The following is a 24,746-nucleotide window of genomic DNA, read 5'->3' on the forward strand; positions in this document are numbered from 1 at the left end:
CCCTAACACTCCCAGCCAACTGGCCCATCACCCGACTCCCTCCCTCTGCCCCTGCTAACCAATACACTTTCTCTGCTCCCCACTCATCTGGCCCCTCATGCCAAGGGCTGCCCCAGACCTGAGAGCCCGGAGCCCATCTCTCCTGCATTGTCAGTGCCCCCCTGCTGGGCCCAGGTTGGGGAGAGAAGGGTGAGGACAGCCTGCGGGGATAGCAGCAGGAGAGACTGATGGGGGAACAAAGACAGGAGCCCAAGAGGAAGGGTGGAAGCAGAGGGGGTAGGGACAGACTGGGGGCACAGGGGCAGAAGGGTTTATAACTACTACAGCCCCTTCCCTTCCCCTCCCCAGCCTGCAATGGGACCCAGGAGTCCTGAGTCTCACCATTCCTCTGCTGTCAGCAAATAGTAGTGACGTCCACTGGCAAGCATGACTCTCATCCTCCTCTAAGGGCTGATCCACATGGAGGATAACAGTCTCCTACTGCTACCAGTGAACCCCATTAGCTTAAACAGTAGAACACCGTGTGGTGGATATAAAAGTCTCAGCCTGGTCTGTGAGCCAGGAGGGTCTCAGTTCAGTTCCATAGGATGGGACTCAAGTTTTAATTTTGCCTTTATAAACACTTAGGAGATGCCCCACAGTAGGGTGGCCAGATGTCCCAATTTTTGGGTCTTTTTCTTATATGGGCTCCTATTACCCCCCACCCCCTGTCCTGATTTTTCACACTTGCTGTTTGGTCACCCTATCCCCCACACACATTCACTACAAGAAGATTGCTGTTGCAAAGTCAAACACTAGGAAACTCTGGATTTCCAGTTAGCCACATGTGACAGAAAAGGGAATTTTCTGGAATATTTGTATGAATCGTGTGCATGGCAGTGACTTATTTGACTTGGTATAGCTGCCCTGTTGATGCCAAAGGGTGAAAATGCTTGTGGGGCAGAGCAGGAGATATGAAGTGTTGGTGGTTAAGGAATGGCTGAAACGCATGGAGGATCCACAGAGACAGAGCATGTGAACTCAGCAAGGCTCTGCTGGAGGGTGACAATGGACTGAGGTCTCAGGTGACTGTGTTAAGAGCTGAGCTTACAGAGCCAGAGCTTAAATCTTACCTGGCACTTCAGCAAGCCAAGCTGGATCATAGAATATCAGGGTTGGATGGGACCTCAGGAGCTCATCTAGTCCAACCACCTGCTCAAAGCAGGACCAATTCCCAACTCAATCATCCCAGCCAGGGCTTTGCCAAGCCTGACCTTAAAAACCTCTAAGGAAGGAGATTCCACCACCTCTCCAGGTAACCCGTTCCAGTGCTTCACCACCCTCCTAGTGAAATAATGTTTCCTAATATCCAACCTCGACCTCCCCCACTGCCACTTGAGACCATTGCTCCTTGTTCTGCCATGAGATGAGGTCATATGTTTTAGTGGACCAACTTCTGGTGATGAGAGAGAGAAGCTTTTGAGTGACACGGAGCTCTTCAAGGCTGGGAAAGGTTCTGAGGGTCACCACTAAATAAAAGGTGGACCAGATTGTTTGGCATAAGTAGTTAACACACATTCTATTGTAGCTCTGTGGTTCCCAGGTTATTGTGTCTCCATGTTCTAAGAGACCATTAAGGTGATGTGGCCCATGTAGCCCTGTAGCCAGAGGATAAAAAAGGGGGGTTAGTGGGTTACAGATTGTTGAAATAAGCCATAAATCCATGGTCATAAAGACCATGATTTTAGTGTCTAGTAAAGTTATGAATTTTAATTCCCAGGCTCATCTTTTGAAAGGGTTCTGCAGGTTTCCTGTGAGCACGAGGCCTGGGAGGTTACATACAGAGTGATCATTCTGGGAAAAGTGTTCACCCACAGGTGATGTGCTGTTTGTCTTCTATCATTTTTCTGTGTGAGTTCATTTGAGAGCGCAGAGATTGTCTGGTTTCACTTGCATTATTATTATTGGGGCATTTAGTGCACTGAATGAGGTGACACCATGTATTGTGCTAGGCATGTCCAGGACCCATGGACCTTGAAAGGTGTGTTTTGTGGAGTAGTGACCCCATCATAGCAGTTGAGCTATGGGTGCAGGTTTTGTATCTGTTGTGGCAGAGTCTGGTACCACTTTGAGTTGGTGTGTCCTGCTCTATGGGGAACGTGAGTGGACATCCCACAGTGGACAAAACCACACACTTGATCATTACCTTGCTTCAGCAGAAAAAAATGATTCTGCAATCAACAAACATCACATCCACCCCAACCGCTCCAGTGCTGAGAGGACAATATCAGGTAGCAATCAGATCAGCAGATAGAGGGAGGCCAACCGACAGCTCTCTGACATCCAGGGCCCCCGAGAGCAGGTTCGGGCCCTGGTGAAAATTTTTTTTCGGGCTCCCCAGCAAGGGCGGACCAGCTAAACGGGGCCGATGAAGCCGGGCCCTTGGCCCCCTTCCGGACTGCTTGGCCCCAGTAATTTGTACTGGCTTCCCCCTCCACCCTCCGTCGGTCCTGCTGACACCAACTGTCAACTAAAGTACTCAAGACCCCACACGACAATTCACCCAGAAATTTAAGGGTATCATCAAATCCTTCCCCAAACAACTCCAAGAGAAACTCAGACCTGCACAACTCGTAAAGCTTCGAGGACCAAATTACTCCAAAGAAAACAGCTGAGGGCCGAACCCCCCTTGGCCCTGCTGAACCCCCCCAGCGCTGCCAAGCCCCCTGAAACATAATACCCCCCCATGCTGCCCAGCCCCCCTGAAATACCGCCCCCAGCACTGCCCGTCCTGCAGAAAGAAACCCTCCTTCCCCAGCGCTGCCCCACCAAAACAGCGGTATTGAACCTTGGTAATATGTTATAGTGAACCCCTAAAGTGGTATAATTAAGGTAAAAGAAAAATGTGTTTTTGCTAGAAGTAGAATAAGATTGTCCCTCAACTTTGTAATCAGTTGCCCTGTTGAATGAATGACATGTGACTGAGGAGGGCATGGAAGGCGGCACCTCCAGACAGCTGCAACCCTTGGAGAGGGGATGGGAGCCAGATGCCATCGGTAGAACAGGTCCGCCACTGACTCCTCGCTCACCTCCTCAGCCTACTCATCTCCCTGCCACTGCCCGCCCACTCGCCTCCTCAGCCCCCCACCCCCCCGGCTCACCTACTCAGCCCCTGCCACTGCCTGCGCACTCGCCTCCTCAGCCCCCCACCCCCCCCGGCTCACCTACTCAGCCCCTGCCACTGCCGCCCACTCACCTCCTCAGCCCCCCACCCCGCCCGGCTCACCTACTCAGCCCCCGCAACTGCCTGCCCACTCCCTCCTCAGCCCCCCCGGCTCACCTACTCAGCCCCTGCCACTGCCGCTGCTCACCTCCTCAGTCCCCCCCCCCGGCTCACCTACTCAGCCCCTGCCACTGCCGCTGCTCACTTCCTCAGCCCTCCACCCCCCCCGGCTCACCTACTCAGCCCCTGCCACTGCCGCCCACTCACTTCCTCAGCCCCCCCCCCCGGCTCACCTACTCAGCCCCTGCCACTGCCGCCCACTCCCTCCTCCGCCCCCCCCCCCCCCGGCTCACCTACTCAGCCCCTGCCACTGCCGCCCACTCACCTCCTCAGCCCCCCACCCCGCCCGGCTCACCTCCTCAGCCCCTGCCACTGCCGCTGCTCACCTCCTCAGCCCCCCCGGCTCACCTACTCAGCCCCTGCCACTGCCGCTGCTCACCTCCTCAGCCCCCCCCCCCCCCCGGCTCACCTACTCAGCCCCCGCCACTGCCTGCCCACTCACCTCCTCAGCCCTCCACCCCCCCCGGCTCACCTACTCAGCCCCTGCCACTGCCACCCCCTCACCTCCTCAGCCCCCCACCCCGCCCGGCTCGCCTCCTCAGCCCCCGCCACTGCCGCCTACTCACCTCCTCAGCCCCCCACCCCGCCCGGCTCGCCTCCTCAGCCCCCGCCACTGCCTGCCCACTCGCCTCCTCAGCCCCCCCCCAGCTCGCCTCCTTACCCCGCACCTCTTCAGCCCCCCTCCCTCACCTGCTGTTTGCCTACTCATCCCCCGCGGGCCGCACAGTGAGCCCCCGTGGGCTGCATGTTGTGCCCACCTGCTCTACAACAAGGGTCGGCAACCTTTCAGCAGTGCTGTGCCGACTCTTCATTTATTCCCTTTAACTCAAGGGTTCGCGGGCCAGTCATACATTATAACGTTTTAGAAGGTCTCTCTCTATAAGTCTATAATATAGAACTAAACTCTTGCTGTATGTAAAGTAAATAAGGTTTTTAACTTTTTTAAGAAGCTTCATTTCAAATGCTGATCTTACGCTGCCGGCCCGCTCAGCCTGCTGCCGGCCTGGGGTTCTGTTCCCTTAGTTCAGCAGCGGGCTGAGCAGGGCCTGTGGGACCCCGGCTAGCAAGGGGCTGCAGTTGGGACTCCAGACTGGCAGTGGGCTGAGCAGGGCCAACCGCCGGGACCCCAAACCGGGGGAGCAGGTGGGAATGTAGGGGTGGCTGCCAGAGCTCCTGTTGGGTGCTCAGAGTGAGGATGGGGGGGTGCAAGAGTCAGGGCATCGAGTGTGGGGGGTGCAAGGGTCAGGGCAGAAGGCTGGGGTGCTCGGCTCATGGGGGTGCTCCCACCCCTGCGATGAGTGGCTCACAGAAGGGAGTTGGAGGGGATATTCCCAATTCCACCCCATCACCCAGGGCCCCGTCCGGGCCCCATCCATCTCCACCTCCTCTCTGCCTCCCCGGAGCAGCGAGCGCGCTGTGGCTCCGGTCCCCCTTCCCCTCACAAGGGCGATCAGCTGATCGGCACGGGGCAGGAGAGTGGGAGGCAGCGCAGGGAGGCAGTACACTGGAGGAAGAAGCGGGGGAGTGGGGAGCTTGGCTGCCGGCAGGCCCAAACTTCTGCCTCCTGCCCCCACAGGAGAGAGCGGTGGGCGGGGGGGCTGAGTGGGCCAGGATCCTGGCAGGCAGCGGGTAGCAGCATGCCGTCTTTGGCACGCGTGCCACAGGTTGCAGACCCCTGCTCTACAACTTAATCCTCCACAAACCCACCCCAGGGACCTTCTGTGTGCTTCCCAAGATGCACAAATGAGGGAACTGAGGCAGATCCGTCGGCCCTGGCACTCTTACTGAAGGAATATCAGAACTCCTAGAAACCATCCTCAGGACCCAAAGGTTCGGTTCCCCCAGGGCACAATAAACGTCCTCCAGAAATTCTGCAACAATAACGGCCTCCCTCTGAACACCACCCTTGTCACCATGTATGTCACCTCCCTACACACCAATATCCCTCACAGTGATGGCCTAGGTGCTTGCCTCAAATATCTACAAGACACTTGACAACCCTCAGCTGTCCATCCCAAGCACATCACCAACTTCTTCCCTTTCATCCTCACCTGGAAGAGTTCTCATTTGTCAAAATCCATGGGAACAGCCATGGGCACTAGGATGGTTCCCCAATATGCCAACCTCTTCATCGGGCCCCATGGAGAAGAATTTCTGGGCAAATGCACCACAAAAGCCAATGATATACCTGAGATACAGCCATGATATTTTCATCATCTGGACAGACAACCTAAACTCCCTCATATGTTTCCACCACAACTTAAGCAGCCACCGCCCCATCCCCGTCCATTAAACTCTCTTGAGAATGCTCCCACACCAGGATCAACTTCCTGAACACCACGATCTGCTTCAGCAATGGAACCGTACAGCCAGCTATACACAGGAAACCCACGAGTCCCCACACCTACCTTCACTTGATCCTGTAACCACCCCAAACACCAAGAAATCTGTTTGCTACAACCAGGCTCTCAGATACCACAGAATATGCTGTGAAGAGAGTCCAGGATACACACCTTAACACGCTCAAAACCACCTTCATCAAACAAGGACACTCCACCAGAGAAGTAGATCACAACATGGAATAGGCCACCCAAATACGCCGAGAAAAGCTGTTTCAGCACAGAAATAAATCCTCCTCTGATCGCACACCCCTAGTTGTCATATGGGGTATCATTAAATAACTACAATCTTTACTCGATGGGGACCCCACTCTGAAAGAAATCTTTCCCGAACCCCCTCTTCTGGCCGTCAAATAACCCCCCAGCCTCTCCAAGCTCATCATCAGAAGGAAGCTCCCCACAGAGCAGGACCCACCAACTCAAAGCATCACCAGACCCTGCCAGAACAACAGATTCAAAACCTGTAATCATATCTACGGTGATCCCCAGAACACAACTTTCCAGATCCATGGATCCTACACGTCTATCACAACATGTGCACTAAACTCCCCAACAGTTACTATGCAGGTGAAACCAGACAGTCACTGTGCTCTCAAATGAACTCTCAGAGGAAAATGATAAAAGACAAAAAAACACCCTTGGCTGTGGGTGGACACTTTTCACAGCATGGTGACTCTTTGTCTGAACTCTCCTTCCTCATCCTCAAAGGAAACTGATCTGGTGACCGTGGGGTGCTGGGGGATGGTGCCCAGCCTGTGGGGCTGTGGGTTGCTGAGTGCTGGCCCTCCCATAGTGCTGGGAAGGAGATGTCAACTTGCAGGGCTGTGGGGTGCTGGGAAGGAGGTGCCCAGCCTGTAGGGCTGCGGGGTGCTGGGAGGTGGTGCCTGCTCTGTGGGGCCATGGGGTGCTGAGTTCTGGGCCCCCCATGGTTCTGGGGCGGTACACGGCCTGCGGAGCTGTGGGGTGCTGAGCACTGGGCCCCTCGCAGTGGTGGGAAGGGAATGCCCAATGTGTGGGGCCTTGGGATGCTGGGAAGGAGGTGCCTGGCCTTTGGAGCTGTGTGGTGCTGAGTGCTGCCCCCCCCCCCCGTGGTTGGGGGGGGGCACCCCTGGTCTGCAGGGTTTGCTGCTGATGTCCATCTGGGAGCTCCTCGTGCCAAGCTGCTCTGAGCTGTCTGAGCTCGTTAATGAAATCAGCTCCTTGGGCCTGGCCCACTTGGGACAGCAGCTTTGAGAGCACAGGGGCATTCAGGGCACATGGGGGGTTGGGGCTGTGAGGGGCTATGGCTGGGATTTGGGGGCACCTTTGCTGCACTAGTATAGCAAGCTTGTAGTACTGAGGGACAAGGGCTGTGAGCGTTGGGCGGAGGGGGGGGGACAGCAGCGCTGCGTGGGATGGGGCTTTGTGTGGTGTGAGGGCAGTGGCAGGTCTTGAGAGGAGGTAGGGGGCTGTGGCAGGTATTAGGGGGTGTGGGTGGAAGGCAGGAGACATTCCTGCTGTCTGGACTCTCCTGCTGCTGCTCGCTGACGGGAGAATTGATGGAGTCTCCTTGAAGCTGCAGATGTGGCTCCCGGGGGCTGGTGCGGGCTGGGCTCAGTGTCACCCTGACCCCTGCAGGCAGCCTCCCCTGCAGGGCCTGCTCGCTGCACCTCCCACCTGCTCCTCCAGCTGGGCCTGGAAGGGCACCGGGCCTGACCCCAGTGTTCAGCAGGGGGTTCCGGCTGCTGGGCCAGGCCTGGTGCCCCGAGCGGCGCCCGACGGGGGAGGGCGGTTCCAGCTGCTGGGCTGGGCCTGGTGCCCCAAGCGGCGCCCGACAGTCAAGGGCGGTTCCGGCTGCTGGGCCAGCCCTGGTGCCCCAAGCGGCGCCCGACAGTCAAGGGCAGTTCCGGCTGCTGGGCCGGGCCTGGTGCCCCAAGTGGCGCCCGATGGTCGAGGGCGGTTCTGGCTGCTGGGCCGGGCTTGGTGCCCCAAGCAGTGCCTGACCCCAGGGTTCGGCGGGGGGCTCTGATGGCCGGACCACACTCTCAGCTAGGGAGGTACTCCTGATACCATTCCCAGTTGGCCAGTGCCCAGGAAGGGTGCTGGGGGGTGGGCATGGAGGGCATTTTCCTGCCCTGGCTGTTGCCGTGTGTGATGCCATCATCCTAAGGCACGATCTGGTTGGTTCTGGTAGCACAGTGACTCCTCCACCCCATTGGGCTTTCCTGCTCAGTTTACACATGGCACTCGGGGCTGGGGAAACCATGGGGCTGGGGCCCTGAGCCCCAGACGCCTGTGCTGACTTATCCCAGCTGTTGGGTGGCAGCAGCATGCCTTCAGACCAAACTGTGCACTAGCCCCGGGAGGGGAGTGGGGTCTGATGGCTAGAGCGGGGGACTGGGAGCCAGGACTCCTGGGTTCTCTCCCTAGCTCTGGCAGGGAAGTGGGGCCTGGTGGTTATAGCAGGAGGCTGGGAGCCAGGACTCCTGGGTGGCTCTGGGAGGGGAGTGGGGTCTGGTGGTTAGAGCTGGGAGCCAGGACTCTCCCCACAGCGCCCTGTGCCCCCCTGCCCCCAGGTGACGCTGTCTCTCCCTCTGCAGCACTCCACCCTGGCCAGCAGCCGCTCGGAGAAGGGCTCATCGTGGTCCAGCCGGTCGCTGGGTGCACGCTGCCGGAACTCCATCGCCTCCTGCACCGACGAGCAGCCCCACATCGGCAACTATCGACTCCTCAAAACCATTGGCAAGGGCAACTTCGCCAAGGTCAAGCTGGCCCGGCACATCTTGACAGGCAGAGAGGTGAGGGTGCAGGGGCCACGGATCAGCGCTCTGTGGGATGGTCATGGGGCAGCACTCCAAAGGGGTGAGCAGAGGGCCATGGGGCCATGCTCCAGGGAGGGCAGGCAGGGGATATGGGGGCGCGCACGGGGCACTGCTCCGGGGAGAGTGGGGGATGTGGAGAGCTATGGGGCAGCACTCCAGGGAAGGTGAGGGATGTGGGGGACTCTCTGGAGTAGTGTAAACTGGCAGGGTGCACAGTAGCTCTGAGCTCAGAGGTGGTGGGGGGCCCAGGGAGATCTCCAAGGGGGAGCACTGGGAAGAAAGGGGAAGGCTGAGGTGTCAGGTGCTGCTGGAGTATAGCACATGTGCAGATGGGGCAGGGGAGTGGAGGGGCCTATGGGGCACACAGTGGGAAGTAGGGGGCGTAGGCACTGACACCCCCAGCCAGAATCTGGTTTGTTTGTAGGTTGCAATAAAAATAATTGACAAGACACAGCTGAACCCCACAAGCCTCCAGAAGGTGAGTGTGAGCGGTGGGGGAGGAGGGCGCATTCCCTGCCAGGGCCGCCCAGAAGGGGGGCAAGTGGGGCAATTTGCCCCAGGTCCCACAGGAGCCCCCACAAGAATATAGTATTCTATAGTATTGCAACTTTTTTTTATGGAAGGGGCCCCTGAAATTGCTTTGCCCCAGGCCCCCTGAATCCTCTGGGCAGCCCTGCTCCTCTGCAGGGACTGGCAGCCCCATGCCCTGGGGAGGGGGCAGTGTCCAGGCTGGGACTGCGCTGCCAGGGGCTCGGCCTGGAGGGACAGAGGTAGCCAGGTCTGGGACTGGCAGGAGGTGCAGCTGCTCCAGGCCATCCTGGATGGGGGTCGCCCCCCACCTCCCACTGGCCACCCACAGCGCAGCTCCGATGCCAGCGGCTGGGTTCCCAGGCTCCACAAAGAGCCCATTGTGCTCTGGGCTGGGGGAGGGGGGTGGTTTGGCCCTGGCATTCGGGTTCCCCATGCCCGCGACTTCCTCACTGTGCTGCTGCCGTGAGCTTGGGTCCCATACCCTGCGCCGCCCCCAGCTACCCTGGGGACACATCGCCCCTGCCCAGTGGCCCGCTGGGGCACCCGCCCTGCCTTGCACCTCTCCACCCAGCTAACTGGGACACCCACCCTGCCCCCCTTTCCCATCCGCCCCAGGGCACCTGCCCTGCTCCTGTCCCCCCCACCCCAGGACACTACCAGCCCCAGCTCCCACTGGCTGCCCCAGCCCCTTAAAGGCTCCCCTCCCTTAAATCATTGCTCTAATTAGCAGCCAGAGGCCAGGCTGGTCGCTGTGGTAACAGCCACTCCGGAGGCATCTCCAGGGGCTGCTAATTAGCGTTGCATTCCGAGGTCAAAGGAGCCGCTGGTGGGGAGCAGATTAGAACAACCCCCTGCGCCAGCCCATCCCCTGCCATAGGGTCAGATCAGAGCCAGCGCCCCCCAGAGGGGAAAGGTCCCGCATCCCGTTCCGTGTCCCCCTCAGCCACTCACCAGCCATAGGGTCAGATCAGAGCCAGCGCCCCCCAGAGGGGAAAGGCCCCGTGTCCCATTCCCTGTCCCCCTCAGCCACTCGCCGCTATGGGGTCAGATCAGAGCCAGCGCCGCCCAGAGGGGAAAGGCCCCGCATCCTGTTCCGTGTCCCCCTCAGCCACTCACCAGCCATAGGGTCAGATCAGAGCCAGCGCCCCCAGAGGGGAAGGCCCCGTGTCCCATTCCCTGTCCCCCTCAGCCACTTGCCGCTATGGGGTCAGATCAGAGCCAGCGCCCCCCAGAGGGGAAAGGCCCCGTGTCCCATTCCCTGTCCCCTCAGCCACTTGCCGCTATGGGGTCAGATCAGAGCCAGCGCCCCCCGGAAAGGCCCCGTGTCCCGTTCCCTGTCCCCCTCAGCCACTCGCCGCTATGGGGTCAGATCAGAGCCAGCGCCCCCCAGAGGGGAAAGGCCCCGTGTCCCATTCCCTGTCTCCCTCAGCCACTTGCCGCTATGGGGTCAGATCAGAGCCAGCGCCCCCCAGAGGGGAAAGGCCCCACATCCCATTCCGTGTCCCCCTCAGCCACTCGCCGCTATGGGGTCAGATCAGAGCCAGCGCCCCCCAGAGGGGAAAGGCCCCGTGTCCCATTCCCTGTCCCCCTCAGCCACTCGCCGCTATGGGGTCAGATCGGAGCCAGCGCCCCCCAGAGGGGAAAGGCCCCGTGTCCCATTCCCTGTCCCCCTCAGCCATTTGCCAGCCATGGGGTCAGATCGGAGCCAGCGCACCCCAGAGGGGGAAGGACCCGTGTCCCATTCCCTGTCCCCCGGAACCAGTTCCTCCCCTGTCATGGGACTGGATTGGAGCCGGTGCCCCCTAGAGGGAAAGACCTGGGGGGCTAGAGGTGGTGGGGCAGGTGAGGAGGAGCTGTGAGGCTGCCTGTTAACACACCCCATCTCCCCGTCTCTCTGCCCCCTGCAGCTCTTCCGGGAAGTGCGGATCATGAAGGGACTGAACCATCCCAACATCGGTGAGCTGGGGTCCCGGGGTCTGGCTCTGGGGCTCAGCAGCGGGGGGGAAATGGGGCCTGAGCAAATGGCAGCCCCCGAATGCCCCATCCTCCAGCCTCAACTGTCCCTGCTAGTTGAGAGGATCCAGACCCTGGCACCTCTGCTGGGTGGGCACTGCCCCTGCAGGTCCCTCAAATACAGAGGGTCAGAACCCTGCCATGAGGGCATGGTGGGCAGGACCATCCCATGACTGGGGCAGACCTGTCCAGTGATGGGTCCGGGAGAAAGAAGAGACAGGCCCATCCTATGAGAGCATTTGGGGCAGGCATTGGATGGGAGTCAGGCTGTCCTGTGGGGACATTGAGGGGGAGGCTCAGCCCTGCCTGTTAGGGTGTTTGGGAGGGAGGGTCAGGCCCATCCCGGGAGGGTGTTTGGGGGACTGTGACCCATATATTTCAGAGAAGGGTCTAGCACGCTCCCTGGGAGTGCAAAGGTTCTGATCTGTGGCAGTGGGGCCGTGGGCGGTTCTGCCATCTCCCGGCTGGCGTGTGGGGCTGTCTGCAGACTCCAGGGCGTCTGGGAGCGAAGCCGGCGCTGGACAGGGCAGAGCTGTGGAGGGAGCAGACAGGGGCAGCAGCGAGGGGTAGAGTGAAGGCTGGCGACTGTGCAAACCTTCCCCGAGTATTTGCAGACATTGGGACTGGGTCACCCCACCCCACTTTGCCCCAGCTGCCCAAGGGCAGGAGCTCTGGAGTGCAGGGAATCGCTGCAGGGCCCAGACAGCCCCTGGCATCAGAGCTGAGGGGTTTGCTTGGGAATATCCTTCTTTTTGCTGTAACAGATCAGAGCTGTCTCTGCAGTGTCACGGCCCCCAGCCCTCTGGAAGGGGTCCATGCTGTGCTGTGAAGGGCGTTTTCAGAGACACCACTCACTAGCCCACCCTGTCCACACTACCAGGAGCTAGGGGCACTGGGACTTGTACAGGAGCGAAGATGCTTCCAGCCTCACCACGGGAGAGACCCCGACCAGGGTCCCAGTGGCAGGCAGCACGTGGGCTGGGCGAGTGGGAGTGGGGCTCGCTGGGTGACGTCGGGAGCTGGGCCCTGACCCGTGTCTCTGTGTTACAGTGAAGTTGTTTGAGGTGATAGAGACGGAGAAAACACTCTACCTGGTGATGGAATATGCCAGTGCTGGTGAGAATGTCCCCCCCCCGCCGCACTGGCACCCCCCCCGCCCCTGCACCACCATCTGCTCCCCCAGGCCTGTGCCCCCTGCAAGCCTTGGGAGTGTCTGTGCCACACCTGGAGTTCTGGACCCCTCTGCGTTCCCACACCCCCTCCCTGCATGGCCTCTGCCCAGCTCACCTCCAATGTGCTACAGCCCCACTCAGCCTGCCCTGAGGTGCAGCCTGGCTCTGGGACCCACCCCAAAGGCCTCCCCAGCAATCACAGCCTGGGGAGATAAGCAGGTGTTGTGGGGAGGCAGGAGCCCTGCCTGGCATGTCCCCACCCCACCCCTCCTGACCACAGGTCCTGCCTGGCATATCCGCTTCCACCCCCAGCCAGGGGCCCTGTCCAGTGTGACCCCCCCAGCAGCTCCTTTCGACCAGGAATCTGTCTGTCATGACACACCCCCACTCCCTCCTGACCAGGGATTCTGCCTGGCATGATGCACCCCCTTCCCCCCACAGCCTCTCCTGATCACAGGCCCTGCTTGGCTCCCCGCCCCATACTGCTAAAATTATCCTCGCTCTGTTTAAAATAAGCCAAGCCACGAGGCCCCTGCAGGTGCCACCCACCTGGCAGCTGCCTGCCTGGCACAGGCTGGCGCTGGGAGCCAGGCAGGGGGCGTACACATTCCCACCGGTTCCAGTGGCTCCACGGGCGACTCCCATCTGTGCCTGCGGGCTGGTGCCACCTGGGCTCAAGCTGATCCCATAGTGTACGCTGCAGGGTGCGGTTGGGTGGGCCCGTGCCGGGCAGGGGGCACGAACCTCGATGCAACCAGCCTGATTCTGTCCAGGGCCTTGCCCAGCTCCTGAGCACTTACCCCAGCGGCTGCTTTTGGGAAATGTGTGGGGTCTCCATGCCCCTCATGTCCTGCTGTAATGGACCCCCGGCAGGAAAGCTGCATTCATGAGTCTGCGGCTGTCTAGCCAGGGGGGCTGGGGAGGAGAGGCACATCTGTCCAAAGTCCCTTCACCCCAGGTTCCCTGGAACTACCCCCTGCTACTACGGACTGCTCCTGACAGCACCCCCTCCCCCCAGGCGAAGTCTTCGACTACCTCGTGTCACACGGACGGATGAAGGAGAAGGAAGCCCGGGCAAAATTCAGACAGGTCAGGACAGACTCTGGAACGGGGAATGGGCAAGAGCCCTGACCACCCCAGCAGGGGGCGCTGTGGGGAGCAGACAGGAGCTGGCTGTGGGGGGAGCTCCCGGCTACTCCAGCGCCGGCCTTTCCCAGCAGGGGGCGCTGTGGGGAGCGGGGCAGGACCTGGCTGTAGGGGGAGCTCCCAGATACTCCAGCCCCGGCCTTTCCCAGCAGGGGGCGCTGTGGGGAGCAGGGCAGGACCTGGCTGCGGGGGAGCTCCCGGCTACTCCAGCCCCAGCCTCTCCCAGCAGGGGGCGCTGTGGGGAGCGGGGCAGGACCTGGCTGCGGGGGAGCTCCCGGCTACTCCAGCCCCAGCCTCTCCCTGCAGGGGGCGCTGTGGGGAGCGGGGCAGGAGCTGGCTGCGGGGGAGCTCCCGGCTACTCCAGCCCCAGCCTCTCCCAGCAGGGGGCGCTGTGGGGAGCGGGGCAGGAGCTGGCTGCGGGGGAGCTCCCGGCTACTCCAGCCCCAGCCTCTCCCTGCAGGGGGTGCTGTGGGGAGCGGGGCAGGAGCTGGCTGTGGGGGGAGCTCCCGGCTACTCCAACCCCGGCCTTTCCCAGCAGGGGGCGCTGTGGGGAGCAGGGCAGGACCTGGCTGCGGGGGAGCTCCCGGCTACTCCAGCCCCAGCCTCTCCCAGCAGGGGGCGCTGTGGGGAGCGGGGCAGGACCTGGCTGCGGGGGAGCTCCCGGCTACTCCAGCCCCAGCCTCTCCCTGCAGGGGGTGCTGTGGGGAGCGGGGCAGGAGCCGGCTGTGGGGGGAGCTCCCGGCTACTCCAGCCCCAGCCTCTCCCAGCAGGGGGTGCTGTGGGAAGCAGAGTGGGAGTTCTGTACCTTTAGCCCCCGCCCTGTTGGGCACGTCACTGTAGCTCAAGGCAGGGTCTCTGGTCAGCTCCAGCCTGGGGGATGGGGGGGGGCTGCGTGCTCTGTGCATGTGTGTGTGAGGGCTGTGTGCTCTGTATGTGTGTGGGGGGGGCTGTGTGCTCTGTGTGTGTGTGGGGCTGCTGCTCTCCACATGGGGGTTGCATGTTCTCTGGGGGGGGGGCTGTGCTGGTGGCTCAGGGGGGCTGCATGCGCTGTGTGTGTGGGGGCTGTGTGTATTGTACATGTGGGGGGGGCTGCTGGCTCTGCATGTGGGGGCTGTGTGCTCTCGGGAGGGGCTGTGCTGGTGGCTTGGGGCTGCATGCTCTGGGGGGGCTGCGTGCTCTGGGGGGGCTGCATGCTCTGTATGTGGGGGAGGCTGTGTGCTCTGAGGGGGAGTTGCATGCTCTGTGTGGGGGGGGCTGTGCTGATGGCTCGGGGGGGGCTGCATGTGAGGGGGGGATGTGCTCCTGATGGGGGGGACTGCATGTTCTGTGCCTATGGGGGGTGCAGGGGACTGTGTGCTCCGTGGGTGAGGGGGTGGCAGCCCTGCGTTGCTGGCCCTAGTCTATGGGGTGGAGGCTGAGTGGTGTGTGTGGAGTGGGGGAAGGGGGAGCAGTGCCGGGGGCAGCGGGGGCAATGGAGGAGGGAAGGGCTGTGCTGCTGATCCTCATGTGCAGGGATTCTCAAACTGGGGGTCATGACCCTCAGGGGGTCACGAGTTATTACATGGGGGGTCATGAGCTGTCAGCCTCAACTCCAAACCCCACTTCACCTCCAGCATTTATAATAGTGTTAAATATAAAAAAGTGTTTTTATTTTCTAAAGGGGGGGTCGCACTCGGCGCCTTGCTGTGTGAAAGGGGTCACCAGTACCAAAGTGTGAGAACCCCTGTTCCTGTGTGTGGTGCTGCGGGGTGGGGCTCCCTGCTGGGAGCTGGCCTGGAAACTCAGGTGGGCGCTGCCTTCCCAGCCATCGATCCCTGGCAGCAGGGCACTCGCCTAACGGGTCGTTCCCCCTCCTGGGGGGAGCAGGAGTGGGGGGAGCGATGGGGGGCAGAGGATGGCATCAGTCGTTTCGCTGCCCTCACTGCCGGCTCTGCCCCCAGATCGTCTCGGCCGTGCACTATTGTCACCAGAAGAACATTGTGCACCGAGACCTGAAGGTGAGTCACCCCCACCCGGGTTCTGCCCCTCCGCCCGCCCTGGGCACTGCCCGAGCATGTCCCCCACCCTGGGCACTGCCCGAGCAACCCCCCAGCTTCCCCGTGTATATTTCCCCTCCCCCACCCTGAGCACTGCCCGAGCATCCCCCCAGCCCCCCCCCCATGTACTTCCCCTCCCCTACCCTGGGCAGTGCCCAAGCATCCCCCCAGCCCCCCCCGTGTACTTCCCCTCCCCTCCCCTGGGCAGTGCCCAAGCATCCCCCCAGCCCCCCCCGTGTAGTTCCCCTACCCTACCCTGGGCAGTGCCCGAGCATCCCCCCAGCCCCCCCGTGTACTTCCCCTCCCCCACCCTGAGCACTGCCCGAGCATCCCCCAGCCCCCCCGTGTATTTCCCCTCCCCCCAGACAAACACCAGACCTGAAGATGAGAGCCCCTTTCTGCCCCAGCACCCCTCCCCCTTGTTCCCTCCCTCCCAAGCATGGCCCCTGTCCTCCCACCCCCTCCCCCTGGCTGTGGGGGTGGGGCCTGACCCTGACGTACCCCAACTCCCGCTCAGCTGTGGGTGGGGCTGGACCCTGACGTACCCCAGCCCCCGGGTTGTGGGGGCGTGGCCGGACCCTGCTGTGCCCCCCGTCCCCCCCCAGGCGGAGAACCTGCTGCTGGACGCCGACGCCAACATCAAGATCGCCGACTTTGGGTTCAGCAATGAATTCACGCTGGGCTCCAAGCTGGACACGTTCTGTGGGAGCCCCCCCTACGCCGCCCCCGAGCTCTTCCAGGGCAAGAAATACGATGGGCCCGAGGTCGACATCTGGAGCCTGGGCGTCATCCTCTACACCCTGGTCAGCGGCTCGCTGCCCTTTGACGGGCAGAACCTCAAGGTGGGTGGGGGCGCGTGGGGCATGGGGCACACAGGGACGGGGGTGTCTGGGGGTCCTGGGGGAGATATGGGGATGGGGGGGTGTCTGGGGGTCCTGGGGGAGACATGGGGGTGGGGGGTGTCTAGGAGTTCTGGGGGGCACACAGGGACGGGGGTGTCCGGGGGTACTGGGGGAGACATGGGGATGGGGGGTGTCTGGGGGTCCTGGGGGAGACATGGAGATGGGGGGGTGTCTCGGAGTTCTGGGGGGCACACGACGATGGGGGATGTCCGGGGGTCCTGGGGAGACATGGGGATGGGGGGTGTCTAGGAGTTCTGGAGGGCACACGACGATGGGGGATGTCTGGGGGTCCTGGGGGAGACATGGGGGTTGTCTGGAGGTTCTGGGGGGCACAAGGGGATGGGGGTGTCTGGGGGTCCTGGGAGAGACATGGAGATGGGGGGTGTCTGGGGGTCCTGGGGGAGACATGGGGATGGGGGTTGTCTGGGGGTTCTGGGGGGCACAAGGGGATGGGGGTGTCTGGAGGACCTGGGGGGACATGGAGATGGAGGATTTCTGGGGGGCACATGGCGATGGGTGGCGTCTGGGGGTTCTGGGGGGCACACAGGGATGGGGGATGTCTAGGGGAGACATAGGGATGGGGGGTGTCTCGGGCGTGTTGGTCCTGGGGGGGGACCCGGGCATGGGAGGCATCTGGGGGTCCTGGCGGGGACATGGGGATGGGGGATGTCTGGGGGTTCTGGGGGAGACACAGGGATGGGGGGTGTCTGGGGGGGACATGGGAATGAGGGATCCTGGGGGGGACATGGGGATGGGGGGTGTCTGGGAGTTCTGGGGGGCACATGGGGATGGGGGGTGTCTGGGGATCTGGGGGGCACACGGGGATGGGGGTGTCTGGGGGTCCTGGGGAGACAAGGGGATGGGGGGTGTCTGGGGGGGACATGGGAATGAGGGATCCTGGGGGGGACTTGGGGATGGGGGTGTCTGGGAGTTCTGGGGGGCACACGGGGATGGGGGGTGTCTGGGGATCTGGGGGGCACGGGGATGGGGGATTTCTGGGGGACACACGGGGATGGGGGTGTCTGGGGGTCCGGGGGAGACAAGGGGATGGGGGTGTCTCAGGGGTGGGGGTGTCGGGGGCCGTGGTGGCAGGGCCCAGCAGAAAGGCAATCTCTAGGTGGGGCTGTGTTTTCTGCAGGGCCTTGTCCCCCACGTCACAGAGCCTGCCCTTTTCCAATTGCCTGGGTACAGAGCTGGGGCCCAGGGGACCCTATAGTCCCCACCTCACATCGGAGTTGACCCCACATTGTATGGGGGGGGAGTGGGGCCAGCTCCTAAGCAAGTCCCTGGGGGTGGCTCAGCAGGGAGGCTGGCTGGGGGAACCCTGCCTGACTTTCCCCCCCTCGTCCCCCACAGGAGCTGCGGGAGCGCGTGCTGCGAGGCAAGTACCGCGTCCCCTTCTACATGTCCACAGACTGCGAGAGCATCCTGCGCCGTTTCCTGGTGCTCAACCCTGCCAAGCGCTGCACCCTGGAGGTGAGTGCCCCGAGGAGGGGCGGGGCGGGTGGCAGGGCGCGCCAGGGAGAACTGGGACCTCATGGCATTCCTCTGGTATGGACCCACAGGGGCTGGTCTGCACTCAGTCCTTTGGGTGGGTCGGGCCCCAAGGATCCCCATTTTGCAGGGCCAGGCCTATGACCTCCAGAACTGCGAGATGGGGCCTTGGGCTCCGGCAACTCCGACTCCTTGAAGCAAGTCCAGCCCAGCCGGCATCCTGCGGAGCCCTGCACCGTCCTTTCCCTGGTGCGATGCTTAACAGCAACTCTGGCAGCCTCAGCAGAGCAAGGCAGCCGAGCTGGGGCTAGCGGGAATGTCCTGGTCACTGGCTTTCTGGGCCTCCATCGATCTGAGTCGGTTACAGCCAGTCCTGAACAACCCATTGGCAGCCTCCAGGCGGTGTGGTGACCCACCCCGCCCAGCCCCACCTCTGCCCCCGGAGTAACTGTTTAACCCTCTACATCCTGTGCAGAACAGTGCAAAGCCCAAAGGGAAACTGAGGCACACAGGGGCCTCATAAAAATATTACCAACATTCCTACTTCCTCATCTTGCCGCTCCTGTGCTCTCTGGCCCCTTTTACCCACCCCCCAACTCTGTCCGTGGAGCTGGGACTCCATCCTTGCTCTCTGCTCTGCTCTGTGCCCCCCGAGTGGCAGCAGTCCCCACGGGGGCGAGTTCTCTTTAAGCTGGTGCTGCCTGCGTGGGGCCCTGCCTGGCGCTGTCTCCCCAATGACTGTAATTAGTGTAATTGACTCAGGGGATAATTACAGGGAGTCTGGGACCCAGGCAGGCTCCGTGCAGCCCCTACATTGCTTGGCCCCCTGTGCGGGTGGGGCCTGTGGAGCCAGCAGGGAGTCCCTGGGGAGGTGCAGCTCCCGCAGGCCCCTGGGGGCTCCCTGGGGGGCAGAATTTGGGCTGCCGGGCTCCCTACACCACAGAATCTCTAGACATGCAGCAGGGAAGGGGCCTAGGTGCACTGGAAGGAGTGTGCTGAGCCCGTTGTCTCTATTCCTGGTCTGCAGCCCTGTTGCGGGTGGGGGGCCTGCCCAGTGGGGGGCACCTGGTGGGAAGACACAGCCTGTTCCCCAGCCGGGAGATGCAGGCTGTGTCCTGAGGGGCGCTGGGTGTGGAGACGGCCCCTGTCCCAGTAGGGGTGGGGGTGTGGGGGTGATGGGTGCCTGGCAGGGAGCGGGGGCAGAGTGGTGGGTGCTGGGTAGGGAGACTTGGCCCCTTCCCATGGGGGAGGGGTGATGGATGCAAGGTGGGGGAGGTGCATGCATGGTGAGAGGAAGACACAGCCCCTGTCCCGGTGTGTGTATGTGGGGGGAGCGATGGATAAGCAGCAAGGGACAAATGCGTCCACTGTCTCGGTTGTGGAGGGGGAGGAATGCGTGGTGGGGAGACATGGCCCCTGTCCTGGTGTGTGTGTGTGTGTGTGTGTGTGTGTGTGTGTGTGTGTGTGTGTGTATGTGCGTGTGTGTGCGTGTGTGTGTGTGTGATGGGTGCATGGCAGAAGGCAGATCCTGTCCTGGGGGTGGGGGGGATGTGTGTGTGTGATGGGTGCATGGCGGGAGGCAGATCCTGTCCTGGGGTATGTGTGTGTGTGATGGGTGTATGGCGGGTGGCAGATCCTGTCCTGGGGGGGGGTGTGTGTGTGTGTGATGGGTGCATGGCGGGAGGCAAGTCGTGTGTGTGTGTGTGTGTGTGTGTGATGGGTGCATGGCGGGAGGCAGATCCTGTCCTGGGGGGTGTGTGTGTGTGTGATGGGTGCATGGCAGGAGGCACATCCTGTCCTGGGGTGTGTGTGTGTTTGATGGGTGCATGGCGGGTGGCAGATCCTGTCCCGGGGGTGTGTGTGTGTGATGGGTGCATGGCGGGAGGCAAATCCTGTCGTGTGTGTGTGTGTGTGTGTGTGTGTGTGTGTGTAATGGGTGCATGGTGGGAGGCAGATCCTGTCATGGGGTGTGTGTATGATGGGTGCATGGCGGGAGGCAGATCCTGTCCTAGGGTGTGTGTGTGTGTGTGTGTGTGTGTGTGTGTGATGGGTGCATGGCAGGAGGCAGATCCTGTTCTGGGGTGTGTGTGTGTGTGTGTGTGTGTGTGTGTGTGTGTGTGTGTGTGATGGGTGCATGGCGGGAGGCAGATCCTGTTCTGGTGTGGGTGTGGGTGTGGGTGTGATGGGTGCATGGCAGGAGGCAGATCCTGTTCTGGGGTGTGTGTGTGTGTGTGTGTGTGTGTGTGTGTGTGTGTAATGGGTGCATGGTGGGAGGCAGATCCTGTCATGGGGTGTGTGTATGATGGGTGCATGGCGGGAGGCAGATCCTGTCCTAGGGGGTGTGTGTGTGTGTGTGTGTGTGTGTGTGATGGGTGCATGGCAGGAGGCAGATCCTGTCCTGGTGTGTGTGTGTGTGTGTGTGATGGGTGCATGGCAGGAGACAGATCCTGTCCTGGTGTGTGTGTGTGTGTGTGTGTGTGATGGGTGCATGGCAGGAGGCAGATCCTGTTCTGGGGTGTGTGTGTGTGTGTGTGTGTGTGTGTGTGTGTGTGTGTGATGGGTGCATGGCAGGAGGCAGATCCTGTCCTGGTGTGTGTGTGTGTGTGTGTGTGATGGGTGCATGGCAGGAGACAGATCCTGTCCTGGTGTGTGTGTGTGTGTGTGTGTGTGATGGGTGCATGGCAGGAGGCAGATCCTGTTCTGGGGTGTGTGTGTGTGTGTGTGTGTGTGTGTGTGTGTGTGTGTGATGGGTGCATGGCAGGAGGCAGATCCTGTCCTGGTGTGTGTGTGTGTGTGTGTGTGATGGGTGCATGGCAGGAGACAGATCCTGTCCGTGTGTGTGTGTGATGGGTGCATGGCGGGAGGCAGATCCTGTCCTGGTGTGTGTGTGTGTGTGTGTGTGTGTGTGTGTGTGTGTGTGTGTGTGTGAGATGGGTGCATGGTAGGAGGCAGATCCTGTCGTGGTGTGTGTATGTGTGTGTGTGTGTGATGGGTGCATGGCGGGAGGCAGATCCTGTCCTGGTGTGTGTGTGTGTGGGGGGAGGAATACGTGGTGGGGAGACACGGCCCTTGTCCCGGTTGTGTGTGTGAGATGAGTGCATGGTGGGAGACAGACGCGATCCTGTCCTGGTGTGTGTGTGTGGGGGGGGGAAGGATATGTGGCAGGGGGGTGACACAGCCCTTGTCCCTGTTGTGTAGGGGGGGTGATGGGAGCATGGCGGGAGGCAGATCCTGTCCTGGTGTGTGTGTGTGTCGGGGGGATGGATAGGTGGCAGGGGGATGACACAGCCCTTGTCCCGGTTGTATATGGGGGGTGATGGGTGCATAGCGGGAGGCAGATCCTGTCCTGGTGTGTGTGTGTGGCGGGAAGATGGATACATGGCAGGGGGGTGACATGGCCCTTGTCCCGGTTGTATGTGGGGGGTGATGGGTGCATGGCGGGAGGCAGATCCTGTCCTGGTGTGTGTGTGTGTCGGGGGGGATGGATATGTGGCCGGGGGAGACATGGCCCTTGTCCCAGTTGTGTGTGTGTGTGCGGGGGGGAGGGTGATGGGTGTGTGTGTGTGTGTGTGTGTGTGTGTGTGTGTGTGTGTGTGTGTGTGTGTGTGTGTGTGTGAGAGATGGGTGCATGGCGGGAGGCAGACGCGATCCTGTCCTGGTCTGTGTGTGTGTGGGTGGGATGGATACGTGGCCGGGGGGGACACGGCCCTTGTCCCAGTTGTGTGTGGGGGGGTGATGGGTGCATGGCAGGGAGCAGGCACATCCCCTGTCCTCATGGGAGGGAGGGTGTGGAGTGGTTGGTCTTGAGATGCAGCCCTCTGGTCAGGGAGGCCCGAGCCCCCCTAATCCGTCCCTTCTCTCTCAGCAAATCATGAAGGACAAATGGATCAACATTGGCTATGAGGGCGACGAGCTGAAGCCCTACAAGGAGCCTGAGGAGGATTTTGGGGACACCAAGCGCATTGGTGAGGATCCAGGGCCCTGCTGTGCTGAGTGGGCACCACTGCTTGGACCCCAATGGCCATGGGGGGGGAATGCTCATCAGGGGGATCATTTGTCCACAGTCCCTCTGGGGTTCAGGGAGGGGCTCTGCTTGGCACCAGCTTGGGGAGGGCTCACGGCAGTGGCCCGAGCTAACTGGCTATGGAGCAGAACAAGGCCACGGCCTGGACCCTTATCCCACTCCCCCCAGGGCAGCTTCACAGGGTCTCAGGGCTGGGACATGGCTCCTTCACCCCAGCCCCAACAGGGCTCAATAGCACCTGGGCAAATGGGCGCTGCCCATGGGCCTAGCATCTAGTCCCGGGGACACGGGGCTTGTGCCATCCGGCGGGGGCTGGGCACCGCATGGCACCTGCCCCGGGGTGTGTGTGTTTGTGCCAGAAGTGAATCCAGCCCGTCTCTCCCAGAGGTGATGGTGGGAATGGGATACACCCGCGAGGAGATCAAGGAAGCCCTGAATAGCCAAAAATACAATGAGGTCACGGCCACCTATCTCCTGCTGGGCAGGAAGAACGAGGTGAGTGCGGGCTCAGGGGAGCTGGGGTCTGATCTGAGGGTGGGGAGGATCCGTGGGGAACCTGTGACGTGTTTCCCCCCGGGATGCAGCCTGGAACTGGGGTATCGCTGAACCCTCTGTCTCACCGGCCTGGGCCCCCTTTTAAGTGATTATAATTAATAGCAGATCAAAGCACGTTAACCTAAGAAATCAAACAAAACCACAGTCCAAGTTCTCTAAACTGGATAGGATTAGATAGTACGAACTGTCCACCCAACTTCCTTCTTTCCTGCCTGGGACCCCCGTGCCCCTGTTCAGTCTTTGTTCCTAAGGTTGTTTCCAGGTGTTGTGTTGTAGAGGGAGTGAGGCACCGCGTGTTGAAGTCACCTCCCCCTTTTATAGTTTATTCCATGGGGAAGGAACTTCTTTGTTTCAAGCCAAGCTCCCAGCCCAGTTTGTGGAAAAATGAAGGCCCTAACATGGAGCCCAGCGTCACCTTATCTAGTCACACGCCCTTGCATGCTTCGATGAGTCATGGCAGCCATTACTCATTCGCTGACTGAAGCATCCACAGGTGAGGATACATGGCCCGTTGTCTTTGTTGAGGGGCCATTCCACTGGGATAGGCCAATCACAATGTGCTGGATAGACTGGATGTAAAGCTTTGTGCCTGTTACCCAGGAGCAAACGCATTTGAAATACAGGTGCATAGTCAATATTTAGAACTCCAAATGCAAACATGATGCATACAAATAGGATAATTATACCCAGCAAACCATAACTTTTCCATTGACACCTCGCATGATATTTTTTGTACAAGATGCATCATAATTATATTCTAACCAAACCATAATCATAGCACTATGGTGAATATGGGGTGCAGAGTGTCATAGAGACGTGCACTTAAGAACGGCCAGACCAATGGTCCATGTAGCCCAGTGGTCGGTGCCAGGTGCTTCAGAGAAAATGAACAGACCAGGGTAATTATTGAGTGATTTGTCCAGTGCCACCTTCTGACAATCAGGGATTTAGGAGCACCCAGAGCATGGGGTTGTGTCCCTGGTCATCTTGGCTACCCGCCATCCATGGGCCTATCCTCCATGATCTTATCTTGTTATTTTTTAACCCAGTCATGCTTTTGGCCTTCACAACATCCCCTGGCAGGGAGTTCCACAGGTTGACTGTGCATTGACTTCCTTATGTTTGTTTTTAACCTGCTGCTTATTAATTTCATTTGGTGAACCCTGGTTCTTTATGTGAGGGGGTAAATAACACTTCCCTATTCACTTTCTCCCGACAGTCACAATTATAGACTTCTGTCATAACTCTCATAGTTCAAATATGAACAGTCCCCGTCTTTCTAATCTTGCCTCATGCAGAAGCTGTTCCATACCCCTCATCATTATTGTTGTATTTCTCTGTACCTTTTCCTACTCTAATAGATCTTTCTTTGTGACCAAAGCTGCACACATTAGTCAAGGTGTGGGCATACCATTGATTTATATAGTGGCATTGTGACATTTTCTGTCTTATTATCTATCCCTTTCCTAACGGTTCCTAACATTCTGTTAGCTTTTTTCACTGCCGCTGCACAGCGAGTAGATGTTTTCGGAGAACTGTCCAAGAGCTCTTTCTGGAGTGCTAACAGCTAATTTCAATGCCATCATTTTGTGTGAATAGTTGGGATTACGTTTTCCAATGTGCATTACTTTGCATTTATCAAAATTGAAATTCATCTGCCATTTTGTTGTCCAGTCACCCAGTTTAGTGAGGTGCCTTTCTAACTCTTCGCAGTCAGCTTTGGATTTCACTATCTTGAGTAATTTTGTATCATCTGCAAACTTTGCCACCTCACTGTTCACCCCTTTTTCCAGATCATATGTTGAACAGCCACAGACCCCTAGAGAACTGCGCTATTTACTTCTTTCCACTGTGAGAACTGGCCATTTATTCCTACCCTTTGTTTCCTGTCTTTTAACCAATTACCAATCCATGAGAGGCCCTTCCCTCTTATCCCAGGACTGCTTACTTTGCTTAAGAGTCTTTAGTGAGGGAAGCTTTCTGAAAATCCAGGAACACTTTATCCGTGGGATCACTCTTGTCCTCAGGCTTGTTGATTCCCTCAAAGAATTCTAATAGATTGGTGAAGTATGATTTCCCTTTACAAAACCCATGTTGACTCTACCTCAGCATATCATGTTTATTTATGTGCTCTTTACTGTAGTTTCAACCAGTTTATCCGGTACTGAAGTTAGGCTCACTGGCCTGTAATAGCCAGGATCACCTCTGGAGCTTTTTTTAAAAATTGGCATCACATTAGTTATCTTCCAGTCATCTGGGACAGAAGCTGATGTAAGCAATAGGTTACATATCTCAGTTCTTCGAGTGATGGTACCTATTCTCTTCTGCTGAGGGTTTTACACACGTGCCAT

General features: G+C 59.9%; 1 protein-coding gene across 2 annotated transcripts in view; it reads left to right on the forward strand.

The window, feature by feature from the left end:
* The window catches only part of MARK4 (microtubule affinity regulating kinase 4), a 57,663-nt gene that overhangs the window by 19,830 nt on the left and 13,087 nt on the right, over positions 1-24,746 (forward strand). For both annotated transcript variants that reach the window (XM_030544622.1, XM_030544623.1), the window contains exons 2-11: positions 8,301-8,498; positions 8,947-9,000; positions 10,961-11,009; positions 12,117-12,182; positions 13,257-13,327; positions 15,325-15,381; positions 16,026-16,262; positions 17,679-17,798; positions 21,682-21,781; positions 22,226-22,335. In XM_030544622.1, the coding sequence (XP_030400482.1) occupies positions 8,301-8,498; positions 8,947-9,000; positions 10,961-11,009; positions 12,117-12,182; positions 13,257-13,327; positions 15,325-15,381; positions 16,026-16,262; positions 17,679-17,798; positions 21,682-21,781; positions 22,226-22,335 (1,062 nt within the window). The remainder of the gene's footprint in view (positions 1-8,300; positions 8,499-8,946; positions 9,001-10,960; positions 11,010-12,116; positions 12,183-13,256; positions 13,328-15,324; positions 15,382-16,025; positions 16,263-17,678; positions 17,799-21,681; positions 21,782-22,225; positions 22,336-24,746) is intronic.

Source organism: Gopherus evgoodei, unplaced genomic scaffold (genome assembly GCF_007399415.2).
Source record: "Gopherus evgoodei ecotype Sinaloan lineage unplaced genomic scaffold, rGopEvg1_v1.p scaffold_34_arrow_ctg1, whole genome shotgun sequence".
NCBI classification, from domain to species: domain Eukaryota; kingdom Metazoa; phylum Chordata; order Testudines; family Testudinidae; genus Gopherus; species Gopherus evgoodei.